The sequence below is a fragment of the Lissotriton vulgaris genome, chromosome 11, assembly GCF_964263255.1.
Source record: "Lissotriton vulgaris chromosome 11, aLisVul1.2, whole genome shotgun sequence".
NCBI lineage: Eukaryota > Metazoa > Chordata > Amphibia > Caudata > Salamandridae > Lissotriton > Lissotriton vulgaris.
In genome coordinates, this window is record NC_141699.1 from 305,452,938 (window position 1) to 305,468,044 (window position 15,107).

Here is a 15,107-nt window from a genome sequence, read left to right on the forward strand (position 1 = left end):
CGTAGCCTGAAAGCGGCCGGAATCGCCCAAAATCACACAGAGCCACGGAACACTAGCCGGCCGACATTAGTGGCAGCAGCGCAAACAAGAATGGAAGTACAGAAAGCGAAAGCAAACAGGTCGCGTCCATCTTGCATCGCCAGCTGGTCACACCCAAAGACACAAGGGATCCAACACCCAAGCAGGGAGAAAGGAAACAAGAGGACCCGGCAGGAATACAGCAGTACACCACATCGAGCAGAAGAGCTGAAGATTTGAGAACCATGTCTTTATCAACCCATTTAAATGCCTCGTTTCTGGTTCGTCTGTTACTCCTCCTATTTTGAAACGGGGGTAAAATTAAAATAAATACTGTGCCTGGAGACCAGACCGACCTAAAGTTACCTACATATTTTGCAAATCATTACACAGCTTTCCAACGATCATTGTTTTAGGTTCAATTATTAAGTTAGTAAATTATGTTTCTGTAAATACCATTAATACTGTGCTTGACTGGTGTGGAGATGCAGACATTCAATTGCGTTCATTAGGCTATTCAGATTGGACAATGGTATTTTTGTGATATGTACTCGACCTTTTATAAACATTTTGTACAATTATAACATTTACTGTAACACTTGAATTGTACAACAGAACTCATATTGTAACAGATAAGTCAAGTATGCATAATTGTGTATATTTATCTGTCTGCCATAGCAAGAGTAAAGATTGTTCCCTAATGTTCATTTCAGTCTTTTTCTTACTTTTTACAGTTGATTTTCCAGCTTCCGTTCGAATACATTTACTGAGCAAGATGGCAGATATAGAGTAAGTAGTTTTATTTATTCGAACATCATTTAAAGGATAACCTAGGCCACTAGTATTCATAATTGAGCTCGAAGGCGATCCTGCACTATTATTCAACTACCATTTATAGCCATGTTGATGGTGCACTGGAACAATAGCAATAGGGCTCTTCTCTAACAAAGTCAACAAGATTGAACTATCTTTCTCCATCCCCCCCATCCCCCACTTACCCACCCCCCTCATACCACACCTCCACTCAGCCAACACACCCCCCCAGCATTCCAACTGTACCTCTGCCCACTTCCCTTCCCTCCCCTCGCCTAATCCCCCTCAAACCCTCCTCTCTCTCCCCCAGTATGACACCAATTCCATTGACCTCCAGCCAAAAAGCAATGATTCTTGGAGTGAATTTTGCCCAATTTTTGAATATGATGTTCTCAACATCATCTCCAAACTCAAACCTTCCTCACATACCAAAGACCCTCTTCCCGCTCACTTGGTTCAGGAACTTAAGCACATCATTGCCCCTCTATGGACCAACATTATCAACTCCTCCCTAGTTACTGGTAGTGTTCCTGCTTCCCTCCAACTAGGTCAAATCACCCCTATCCTAAAACACTGCAGCGGACCCTAATGACTTAAACAATTTAGGCCCAATCTCAATCCTTCCCTTCCTTTCCAAAGCCCTTGAAAAATGTGTCCTGTCACAATTGGATAACCACAATGACACATTCAATCTCCTTGACATTTTCCAATCAGGTTTTAGAAAGGGATGCAGCACGGAAACTGCGATGCTCAACATTACTGATGACATTCACCGCTTTCTGGATAGAGGCGAATCCTCCCTCCTCATCCTCCTTGACCTCTACGCGGCCTTTGATACTGTTAATCATTTCACCCTACTTAAAACTCTCAAAGACCGCTTGGATTTCAATGTCAATGTCCTCAAGTGGTTCACCTCTTGTCTCCATAATAGAACCCAACAAATTAAACTGAACGGTTGCCTCTACAAACCACAACCTTTCTCACTGGGTGTCCCACAAGGCTCTCTCCTCTCTCCTATTCTTTTCCATCTCTTAATGGAACCCCTCACAACTATTCTCAAACAAGCTCAAATCAGTTACCACCTTTATGCCGATGACACTCTACTACATTACAAGATCAAATCACACAACAACATATTACATCTCAATGATACCTTACCAAAATTCAAGCCTGGTTCCATCTTAACCACCTCAAACTAAATCTCCAAAAAACGGAAATAATCGTTTTTGCTCCCAAAAACAACTCTCAGCCTATCCAACACTGAATTGCTGATATCAAAGCATTTAATTGCCCTCTCACCACTTCCAACTCTGTCAAATCCCTCGGCATTAGCGTCAATCAGAATCTCAATCTTATCCTCCATCTTAAAAACACAGCTAAAGGTGCCCTCTTCACTCTACATCACCTTAAAAAAATGAAACCCTTCATTCCAATCGACAACTTTAAAATCATTATCCAATCACCTGTCCTCTCCATAATTGACTACGGGAACGCCACCCTTGCTGGCACCCCTAAAGTCCATCTTGCCCCGATTAAATCTGTTCTCAATCTGGCTGCCAGGCTTATTTCTGACTGTAAGCGTTATGATCACACCTGCTCGGTCCACAAGAATCGCAAATGGCTCCCAATCTAAGGCAGATCCACCTACAAGATTGCGTGTATCACTCACAAAGCCCTTACACTAAAACACCCCCTCGTACCTTTCTGACAAACTCCAAAAAGCAGGATGTACTAGATCTTTGAGGGGCACTAACGCCCTTGTCCTAATCCCCCCTTAGACCAAAAAGAAAAAGACTCAATCATGTTCATTCTCAGGTAATGCCCCATCTATTTGGAATTCTCTTCCCAAAGATCTTCGCTGCAACCCTTCCTACTCCCTTTTCAAAAAAAGCCTCAAGCTGCTGCTTCTCAACAAATATTGGGGTCCTTAATCTTATTGAACTATCTGTCCATTTACTCTTTGCATTCCTCTACGCTCTCCCTCCCACCACCTTTCCGATTCTCTCTCTCCTTCTTTCATTCTTTAACTACTACACCCTGCCCATCTACTTTTTCAATAGGCCTCTTCTCCTTTTCCTGATCTCTGAATTAATCTTTCTTTTCCTTTTACACTCTGATGACTTGATCACATAGCCTATGTTAACAAATTGCCGTATGTTGACTTTTTCTCGATGTGTAAATTATCCTGTAAAGCGCTCTTATACTCTTGGGTCCAATAGCGCTATATAAAACCTTTTAATGAAAGGGGAAACGTCGGAGAACTAGTTTACCTTTTTCAGTCAGTTATGCAGCAGATCTTAGTAGTCTACTTCTAGCCACCATAGATGTGCAACTTTTGGGTGTGTTAGCCAACATGGAATTGCAGGAAAATACATTGAAGATTTTCACCTCTGATTTCTTATACATCCCATGCCCTTTGTGCATGTTTAGGTTCCGCTAGAGAAGTACAGCTCCATAACGTTTACAAGCTAGCTGGCAAACTTAGTAAGCATTTCCAGACATATTTTTCAGACAGATTATATGTTGATATATTATTTTCAGGAGTCCAAAACATCAAGTGTTGGCAACCTTGTTTTTGTTTCTAAGCTATTGTAAAAAGCTACACATTTTGAAGATGATGTATACTGAAATAGGTTAAACCGTTTTAAATGAAATATATTTATTTTACACCTTAGACCATTTCAATTGGTGCAAGGTATGGTAGGTGAAGCGTGACTATTTTAAAGAGTAGTGAGAGTTGTGACTCTCCTAATACCATTAATCTGGATTTCATTAAAGACACGGAGGCTGAGATTATGCATAACACTTATAATGCAGTCTCCAAGCATGTATACACGAATAAATCATAAAGCAAAGGTTCCAGAGCACCAGTAACAGGCATTAGCCAACAACAATCTGCCTCTTTTAAATGAGAAGAAGTAGAGCGTAAGTCCAAACTTTAAAACGTTCAAATGATATAAAATGTCCAAAACTTGAAATCTTCCAAACGAAAGTCAAATGAAGAAAAGGAGGTCGAAGATGAAGTTATGAGGAGTTACCTGAAAAAGGAAGAAAAATTAGTATTTCCGAAAGGAAAGAACGAAAAATAGAACACAATGCAAATAATAATAAAGAACATTTCATAAACAGGCTAAAATATAATGAGAAGTACATATAACAAAATATGTAAAATAATGCATAATCAGTAAATATTAAGTAGTCATCCCAGTTTAGGGATAGGAGGGATAATGTCAGCCTCCGTGTCTTTAATGAAATCCAGATTCTCTAGTCATGGTAATAGGAGAATCACAGTTTCATTACAAGAACGGAGGCTACATTATGCATGTTGGTAGCTCTGTAAGTCTATGTGAGACCTGTGTTCAATAGGTTTGGTCTAATGCTAACACCTTTGCAAGGCATTACTGCAATCAGCAGCTTTTAGAATATAATCTAACTTACCTCCAGACGAGAAAGATTTACTGGCCATAGCTCCTCTGATCGAATGAGCTTGGAATTTCTTTAGATCAATACCTGCTAGATTCATAACAGTTTTGACCCATCTTACAATAGAAGTTGAAGATCTACCTTTATGGGGTTTAACAAAAGAAATAAGTAGCTGATTCTCACCTAAGGCACGAAAGGTAGACATTCTGCGATCGTACTTTCTTATGCAGTCTACCACACAAAGTTTGGGGAATAAATCAAAACGAGGGTAAAAGATAGAATCAGACAGTCTTGGCTCTTCTAATTAGCTCAAAATTGATATCAAACTTATTGTAGCATCTTTTTTTGGGAGAAGAGAAGGTGGTATGGGTGATAGATCTGTAGGTGCTGAAGGGATATTCACTATTAGATATTTGCAACAATACTAAGTGTGACGGTGCTAATGGGATAGGAAGAACCACCTGCATTCCTAAAACATCTGTACGGAAAAACTAACAGAACAAATGCAAAAAGGACACCCTAGGACACGTAATCATTAAATACAATCTTTTCAGAGTTTAGTAAATGACGCAACACAGTTGATAGTCTGTATCAATTCTTTTCTTCTCTTAAATCAGACTTTCTGAAGTTCGGGTTTCACGTTTTTTCAAGCCAACGCGTGTTTCGTCGCCTCTTGTACAGATTAGAACATGCGACTTGTTCACGGCTGTATCTATGATCCTATTCGTTTTCTCTCATATGGTGATAATTCCAGGCCACATGGTCCCGTGGCGTGAGTTTAGAAACTTGACTTATGGGGGTTCCCATAAGGTACAGGAAAAATTATTCAATGGCCAATAGCCAGATGTCTTCCTGAATCTTCATTCAGGAAGACAGGCGCCGGTCTTGCGTCCACTGTCCTCACGCCGAGTTCTCAAGTGCGAGTCTCGGACTCGAGAACTCGGCGTGAGGACAGTGGACGCGAGACCGGCGCCTGTCTTCCTGAATGAAGATTCGGGGCATCTGGCTATTGGCCATTGAATAATATTTCCTGTACCTTATGGGAACACCAATAAGTCAAGTTTCTAAACTCACGCCACGGGACCATGTGGCCTGGAATTATCGCCATATGAGAGAACACGAATGGGATCATAGATACAGCCGTGAACAAGTCGCGTGTTCTAATCTGTACAAGAGGCGACGAAACACGTGTTGGCGAAGTGTGGCTCAATGGTTAGAGGCAGCAGACCCGGAAGCTGAGATCGGCCCGGGACCAGGGTTCGATTCCCAACGTGGCAGGGTCTTGGGTCAAAATGTCCGCGGGCCTGATAATTCTCGCCTCGGTGCCTACTCTAACCTTGGGTTCCGCTCTGCAACTCTGGGCAATAGCTTGCTTAATCTTCACAAAGGCCCCTTCAACGCAGGGGATGCCTGGTCTCACCTTGGGGGTGCCCAGAAGGGACCATCTCACAGGGAAAGCCAGGACGGGTTCCCCAGCGGTATACAGCGCCGGGACGCCTGCGGTGCGGGCAGCTGTGCGCTTTACAAGTATACAACATTTAAATTTACAACTTGGCTTGGACAAACGTGGAACCCGAACTTCAGGAAGTCTGATTAAAGAGAAGAAAAGATTTGATACAGCCTATCAACTGTGTTGTGTCATTTACTAAACTCTGAAAAGATTGTATTTAATGATTACTTGTGCTAGGGTGTCCCATTTGCATATTGTAGGATCTATTGGACATTTCAAGACCTTTGACATCAGAACCTCGTCTACATGTAATAAAACAAAATAATGTAGCAAGCTTAAAGGATAGTAATTCCCTATTTAGCTGAGAATTATCGGGCCAGTTCAAGAAAAGGTTTTGAATTTAACATCCCAAAGAGAATCATATTTGGGCTTAGGATGTCTCCTCAAACGAATACTCTTCATAACTCTACAAACAATGACATTCTTACCTATCGTTTTACCATTCACAAGGGAATGACCAGCAGAGATAGCCGATCTATAACAGTTAATGGATCTATAGGTGAGACCCCTTTCGAATTGTTCAACCAGAAAGTTTACTACCTCAAAGATAGAAGCCTCCAAGGAATCCAAGTTTCCTTCCACGCACCAACATACCCATCTTCTCCATATGTTGTTGTATCTGTAGAGAGTCCCGGGTGCCCAAGACTAAGCGAGGAGTTTGGCAGCCGTTGACGAAAGTCCTGAGATTTGATTTGATCTCCTGACACTCTCCAGGCAAGAAGGTTCAAGTTCCCATTCAGGATTAGGGGGTGACCTCGTCCATCTATGTCTGTGAGAAGATAATCTTGGTAAGGAATTATGAAAGGAGGGTTGCCGGCTAGTTCCAGAGTGGTGGGGAACCAGGCTTGGGAAGGCCAGAATGGAGTTATCAGAACGCGGCAACATTGGTCTTGTCTCACTTTCTGAAGAACTCTCTGGATCATGGCAAAAGGAAGGAAGGCGTAGGCTTTTATTCCTTTCCAAGACTGGAAAAAGGCATTTACAACTAGAGCACCCGGGTCGGGCATCCATCGGAAGCACTTCTCTAAGTGGTAAGTTAGTCTGCTCGTGAAAAGACCTATTTCTAGGGGACCCCAAATATTGTTGAGACTCTGGAATACGGAAATATTGCGCTTCCAGTTGCTGTAATCCAAAAGAAACCTTGAGTTCCAATCCGCTGAGATGTTTGGCTTCCCCGGTAGATATTCTGCTCTCAGAGCGATATTGTGTTCCAGGCAGAACATCAGTTTTTTGGCTAAATTTGAGAGATCCGGAGATTTGGTACCTCCCATACGATTTATGTAGGCAACAGTGACCTGACCCCAGGACACCCCCCACGCCTCGCCAGCTGTGCCCCCTCGCTGCTGCTCGTTCTCCCTGCTCCGTTTTCGCCCGATTTTCGTGCTCACTGTAATTTTACCTGTGCTTGTGTTTTGAACTTCTGCTTTTTGTATTTACTTCTGTCTTTTAGATAGTGTGCTTCGCTATTCACGCTACCCTCTGGTGCCCGCTGCTCTATCGCGGCCCTGCCCACTTTTCTTTTCTGTACCCGATTGGCCTCCCCGCGTCCCAGCTGCTCCTCCAGCCCACTTGGCCTCATATGGAGCCCACGCGTACGTGCAGCGTTCACGCGCAGCGGGCGCGCCAATTGTGCGCCAAAGGCAAGCCCGTCCGCGCCCAGCGCCAGGACCCCTGGCCCCCGAGGCTGCCAGCCCACACGACGGACTTACGATGCCGCCGTCCTCAACACACTCAAACCCGACCGGAACCCCGCCTGCTACCGAGCCACCCCGAAACGCACCCACGGACCCTTCACCTGCCAAGCCTGCAAGTTCACCTGCCTCCGGACCTGCACGGCACCCAAAAGGCCAGGCACCAGCAACAATCACCTCAAGTGCATCCTGCTCAACACCGGCTCCGTCCACAGACATGCCGTCGAACTCTGGAACCTGCTCGACACAACATCACCAGACGTCGCCTTCCTCGCGGAAACCTGGATGAACGCCTCCTCAGCGCCCGACATCGCCATAGCCATCCCGGGCGGATACAAGATCACCCGGATGGACCGCGTCAACCAGACCGGAGGAGGCATCGCCATCGTCCACAGGAACACCATCCGCATCATGACCAACTCCGACGACACCTTCACCGCCGCCGAGTACCTCCACTTCCAGATACACACCGCCCCCTTGACCACCCTCAGAGGCACCCTCATCTACAGACCCCCGGGACCACGCACACGATTCAGCGAAGACATCGCAGACTTCATCAGCCCCCACGCCCTGCCCTCCGCTGACTACATCCTCCTAGGGGACCTCAACTTCCACCTGGAGAACAATAAGGACTGCAACACCGCCGCCCTGCTGGATAACCTCGCCAACCTCTGACTCAAGCAACTGGTGAACACCCCCACCCACTACGCCGGCCACACGCTTGACCCCGTCTTCTCCTCCTGCAAGCACATCTCCTTCAGCCACTCCACCGGACTTCATTGGACGGATCACAGCTGCGTCCACTTCAGCTTCAAAAGAACCACGACCCACCACCACCCGCAACAGGTTCCTCGCAAGAGCTGGAACAAGATCACCGCCGACCAGCTCACCACCTCCCTCAGCCAGAACCCTCCCGCCAGCGCAACGGACCCCAACGAAGCAGCCCGCACCTTCACACAGTGACTCGCCAACTGCCGACGACCTCGCACCACTGAAGAACCCTCCCAGCAGACCCGGCAGCAAGAAAGCCTCCTGGTTCACCGACTAACTCAAAACATCCAAGAAAAACTGCTGCACCCTTGAAAAAGCCTGGCGCCACGACCAGACCACAGAAAACAGGACTGCCCTCAAGAACGCCACCCGCAAACACCACCAGCTGATCCGCACCACCAAAAGGACAACATTCAAAGAACGACTGGACAACAACACCCACAACAGCAAGGAACTCTTCAGCATCGTCAGAGTTCTCCAACCCCAACGCCGGAAACGACATCACACCCTCGCAAGACCTCTGCGACTCGCTCGCCACCTTCTTCCACCGCAAGATCGCCGACATACACAACAGCTTGGGCGCACATTCCACGCACCCAACCACGAACCAACGCCCCCCACCACCACCCTCTGCAACTGGACCCCGGTCAGCACCGAAGACACCACCCGCACGATGAATACCATCCACTCCAGATCACCAACCGACTCTGCCCCCACCATGTCTTCAACAAGGCCGCCTCCGTCATCGCACCCCAACTCTGGGACATCATCAACATCTCCTTCAACACCGCCACCTTTCCGGAGAGCTGGAAGCACGCCGAGCTCAGCGCCCTCCTGAAGAAACCAACAGCGGACCCCACCGACCTCAAGAACTTCCGCCCCATCTCGATCCTCCCTTTTCCTGCCAAAGTCTTCGAGAAGACCGTCAACAATCAGCTCGCCGCCTTCCACGAGACAAAGGGATCCCTCGACCCTTCGCAGTCCGGCTTCCGAGCCAACCACAGCACCGAGACCGCCCTCATCGCAGCCACCGACGACATCACATCCCTGCTCGACAACGGGGAAACAGCGGCTCTCATCCTCCTGGACCTCTCTGCCTCATTCGACACGGTCTGCCACCACACCCTAGTACAGCGCCTCAGCAACATCGGTATCCAAGAGAAGGCAATGGAGTGGATCATCTCGTTCCTCGCCGGAAGAACCCAGAGAGTCCGCCTCCCCCTGTTCAGATCCGAGGCCACCAAAGTCATCTGCGGCGTACCACAAGGATCCTCACTCAGCCCCACCCTCTTCAACGTCTACATGAGCCCCCTCGCAGCCATTGCACGCCAACACAACCTTATCTCCTACGCCGACGACACCCAGCTGATCCTCTCCCTCACCAACGACCCGCCACCGCCAGAGCCAGCCTTCACGAAGGGATGAAAGACGTCGCTGAGTGGATGAAGAACAGCCGCCTGATACTGAACTCAGACAAGACGGAAGTCCTCATCCTGGGATCATCACCCTCCGCCTGGGACGACTCCTGGTGGCCTCCTGCCCTGGGCACCACCGCCAAGCCAACGGACCACGCACGAAACCTGGGCTTTATCCTGGACTCCTCCCTCTCGATGACCAGACAAGTCAATGCCGTATCGTCATCGTGCTACAACACCCTGCGCATGCTCCGTAAGATCTTCCGATGGATCCTCACCGAAACCAGGAAGACAGTCACCCAGGCACTCGTCACCAGCCGACTGGACTACGGTAACACCCTCTACGCGGGAACGACGGCCAAACTACAGAAAAGACTCAAGCGCATACAGAACGCCTCCACACGACTCATCCTGGACATCCCTCGCCGCAACCACATCTCTACCCACGAGAGACCTGCACTGGCTCCCCGTCAACAAGAGGATCACGTTCAGACTCCTCACCCACGCACACAAGGGTCTCCACGACATGGACCCGAAGTACCTCAACAGCCGCCTCACTTTCTACACACCCACCCGCCAGCTACGATCGGCCAGCCTAGCCCTCGCCCTCGCCGCAGTGCCACGCATTCACAGAGCCACCGCTGGAGGAAGATCCTTCTCCTACCTGGCGGCTAAGACATGGAACTGCCTCCCCATCCACCAACGGCTGACCCAGAACCTCCTCTCCTTCAGGAAACAACTCAAGACCTGGCTTTTGGAGCAGTAACGAACCCCTCCCCCCAGCGCCTTGGGAACCTACTGGGTGAGTAGCGCGTTTTACAAGTTGTTGTTGGTTGGTTGGACATATTGTCCATCTTCAGGACAGCTGATCTGCCGTGGAGAGAGTGTCTGAAGCTCATTAACGGGATTTATTTTGAACGTATTCGGTAATTTAAGGTGATTTTAGAAGGATGAATTAATAATCCTTATCAAAAACCAATTGGACACAGTAAAATTCTGATTCAACATAAAAACTCTGTTTTGTCAAGACACAACATATAAACAACAACACAAGGTGTATTAGAAAAATATAGTTTTATCAAAAAATCATTTAGATGAATTGTTTCATATACAGATAAGTGAACAAACAAAACTTAGGCCTGTGGGTACACACACAAGTAAATTAATACGTGACTCAACAGAACCTAAGAACACCTATCCCAAATCACACTGAATAAAACAAGACAGGGATAAGATGAAAAGTCGACGTTTCGGTTTCCTAAGAATTAATTGTAGAAACCATCTTCAGGACTGATGTCAATTGGAATCTGTATAGAATGATTGTAATCTGAAATAAAAATATTTACAGTTACAAATCTACACTAACCATATATATTCATTACACCTTGGTGACATAACAAAGACATTTATAAAACAGTGACATTGTGATACAAAAAAGGGACAATGTGAACCTAGAGTTCATTTAGATAATCATTTCAATATAAACATATATACATATTGTGTGGGCCTGGCATGGCTTCGTTCAAAACAAAAGTTATTTCCACACTAGATCATTAAACAATGAAGCATTTAGTCAAGGGACGACAAATTCGGTGATACTTTAACATTGGTGCTTTTTTCATGTTCAAAGGAGATCGCTTTTATAATCTTGTGTTGTCCTAGTCCTATAGTTCATTGAGATCTATAAACACATGATTCTAACAGATAGAGTCATAGTCATTTATATTTCATTTTAACCTGAACTTGACAGTTTGGAACAGAGGAGATAACATTTAAGTACACACTATTTTTCTGGTTGTCATGCGGATGCTTAATGAAACCACATTGAATAGATATCAAATAACAAATACCTCAATTCCTAACGCTGCTGGTCTGTGATGGTTGTGAGACGGCCACAGTATAGTGTCGGGTTGGGGACCGCTCCTGAATACAGGTATCGAGATTACTACATGAATTAACCGAGTTTGTACAATTAAATAAATAATGAAGAACACTGGCAATAATTTACCTATTAGATGTGTTGTGTGACTTCTTGGTGTTAAAAACGAATTTTAGGCTTCACTGTGTTGGAGGTAAATTTTCGAAGTATTCCACCGCCTGATCAATTGTAAAATAAGAATCCAAATCAAAATGTTGAACCTGCCGATTTACAAGGCTGGCCCAAATTCCTATCTTACGACTAAAGCAGGTAGCAAACAACATACCTGCGGGTCAATAATGCAGAGAGTTAAAAGTCAACTTCAAATCGGAGACCAATCTCCTGGGGATACGAGGTGATGTTATATCTAGTCGTGCCGCACGTAGGAAGTTAATTTCGGGGCAGACTTCCAAAGAGCCATAGAGCGATAGTCTAAAAAGTAAGTGGTAACAAAACGTCAGAGCAGTAGAATGACAAAGGGACGCTTGTCTGTATAATGGTTCGTGGCATCTGGCTTACCTAATTGGAGCAGCAGTGGCGAGATGCAGCGCAGCATACAGTCAATTCAAGACGAGTGATCGCTGCTCAGAGCTCGCCGGTTTAAAGACTGCGTTTGGAGCTCGAAATAGGACTGCAATTTAGCAGCCATATTGGACTAGTCAAAAGGGTCTAAGTTCATCGGGTCGTAAGAAGGTGTGTCAATCCGAGTATTTCGACTGATTGAACAATCATACAACGACATGGGTACATAGAATGTAGCGAACTGAGGGCCCGACGAAATTATCATGTCTGTTGTTTAAAAATCCTATGATTTGGTATTTATTCATAGAACATCCGCAATTTTTACATACTGGTTGTGAATACTAACCAACATCATAGGTGATCCCATATGAAGAAAATATATCCAACATCATGAATAATCACATGTATTTCATAAGGTGTATAGAAACAATCAAACCTACACACATTATTTGCAGTAGATATGGTAACCGGTCAGCTTTTACAGAACATAGACCAATGGACATAACTCAGACATGATAAGGGTCATCATGGGGTTATGGCAGAGGGCTGTTTACGGGAGGCATGCTAGAGCATGCCACTCCGTTGCAGAGTTGAGGCCCCTTCTGACAGTGTCGGCAAGACAGATGAGTTTGCCTTCTCTTAGTGTAAGGATCCTGTCGATATTGTTTTGTCTCTTATTAGGTTTTATCACTTCTAGGACCCACCACATCATGTCTGTTTCCTTATGACCTAGCTGCAGATAGTGCTCAACTAAAGGAGCAGTTTCTTTTCTGCAACGTATTCGTGAATGATGTTGCAGGATTCGCTTTTTTATGGGTTGAATAGTTTTGCCCAGATAGTGTAGCTGACAAGGGCATTGAATGCAATAAACCACATTTGTGGTATTACAATTAGAAAAGTTTTTATTTGTGAATTGAATATTGTTGATTTTACAGGTTTTTACCATCGTGGTAGTGGCACATGCTGCACAATTGTTACATTTAAAATGACCAACTACTGGACTTAATTGCCTCATGTTGTCAACGGTGTTTTCAAAAGGAGTGTTATCATAGGCATGGATTAACCTGTCCTGTAAATTAATACCTCTTTTGAACGCAAAGAGGGGTTTCTGCATGAATTCAGAAATTGAATGAAGTAAGTTCCATTGTCTAGATATAATTCTTTTGATTGCATTTGAATGTGTACCGAAAGTGGACACACATACAATATTGGTTTTATTTGGTCGATCTTTAACAGTTAGCAAGGTCTCACGATCGTAATACCAGGCCCTTTTCATTGATTTTCTCAGTAGTCTACAGGGGTAGCCACGTGAGTGTAGTTTATCCTTTAGTTTATTAGCTTCACAAAAGTAGTCCTCTTTAAATGTACAATTTCGTCGAAGACGAAGAAATTGGCCAAAGGGTAGTCCATCCTTCAATGCTCGGGGGTGATGACTTGTATATTCTAACAGTGTGTTTCTCGCTTTTTTTTTGGTGAACAAGGTGGTATATAGTTGATTGTTGATATCAACCTTAATGTTTATATCAAGGAATGGCATTTCGGTGGTATTATGTTCAAGAGTGAACTGTAGATTGATGTTCCTAGAATTTAGCCATAGATGGAAATCTTTTAGCTGGTTTACAATACCATCCCAGACTAAAAAAACGTCATCTATATAACGTAGCCATTTCAAGATGTTTGAGGAGAATGGATTAGAAGAGTGCCAAATATGTTCGTCTTCAAACTGTGCAACGTAAATATTTGCTATGTCTGGGGCAAAAACAGCACCCATAGCTACTCCTTTCTATATCCACAGTTTGAGCTTGTATACTAACATCCCTCAAACTGAAGCTTTGGATATACTTAATACACTTTTGGATTCTAGACCAAGACCACACTCTGTCCCTACTGCTTTCATCTTAGAATGTGCAAGACTGCCTCTATGTGAAAACTTTTTCTTGTATCAGAACTCCTTCTACCAACAACAGAAAGGAGTAGCTATGGGTGCTGTATCTGCCCTAGACATAGCAAATATTTATGTTGCACAGTTTGAAGATTAACATATTTGGCACTCTTCTAATCCATTCTCCTCAAACATCTTGAAATGGCTACGTTATATAGATGACGTTTTTTTAGTCTGGGATGGTACTGTAAACCAGCTAAATGATGTTCCTAGAATTTAGCCATAGATGGAAATCTATCTACAGTTCACTCTTGAACATAATACCACCGAAATGCCATTCCTTGATATAAACATTAAGGTTGATATCAACAATCAACTATATACCACCTTGTTCACCAAAAAAAAGCGAGAAACACACTGTTAGAATATACAAGTCATCACCCCAGAGCATTGAAGGATGGACTACCCTTTGGCCAATTTCTTCGTCTTCGACGAAATTGTACATTCAAAGATGACTACTTTTGTGAAGCTAATAAACTAAAGGATAAACTACACTCACGTGGCTACCTCTGTAGACTACTGAGAAAATCAATGAAAAGGGCCTGGTATTACGATCGTGAGACCTTGCTAACTGTTAAAGATCGACCAAATAAAACCAATATTGTATGTGTGTCCACTTTCGGTACACATTCAAATGCAATCAAAAGAATTATATCAAGACAATGGAACTTCATTCAATTCCTGAATTCATGCAGAAACCCCTCTTTGCGTTCAAAAGAGGTACTAATTTACAGGACAGGTTAATCCATGCCTATGATAACACTCCTTTTGAAAACACCGTTGACAACATGAGGCAATTAAGTCCAGTAGTTGGTCATTTTAAATGTAACAATTGTGCAGCATGTGCCACTACCACGATGGTAAAAACCTGTAAAATCAATAATATTCAATTCACAAATAAAAACTTTTCCAATTGTAATACCACAAATGTGGTTTATTGCATTCAATGCCCTTGTCCGCTACACTATCTGGGCAAAACTATTCAACCCATAAAAAAGCGAATCCTGCAACATCAGTCACGAATACGTTGCAGAAAAGAAACTGCTCCTTTAGTTGAGCACTATCTGCAGCTAGGTCATAAGGA

At 44.6% G+C, this 15,107-nt stretch overlaps 1 protein-coding gene across 1 annotated transcript in view; it reads left to right on the top strand.

Annotated features, from left to right (window-relative positions):
- RFC5 (replication factor C subunit 5) overlaps positions 1–15,107 on the top strand; it is a 190,650-nt gene that overhangs the window by 155,953 nt on the left and 19,590 nt on the right. The window contains exon 10 of the mRNA XM_086943272.1: positions 753–807. Within this exon, the coding sequence (XP_086799398.1) occupies positions 753–807 (55 nt within the window). The remainder of the gene's footprint in view (positions 1–752; positions 808–15,107) is intronic.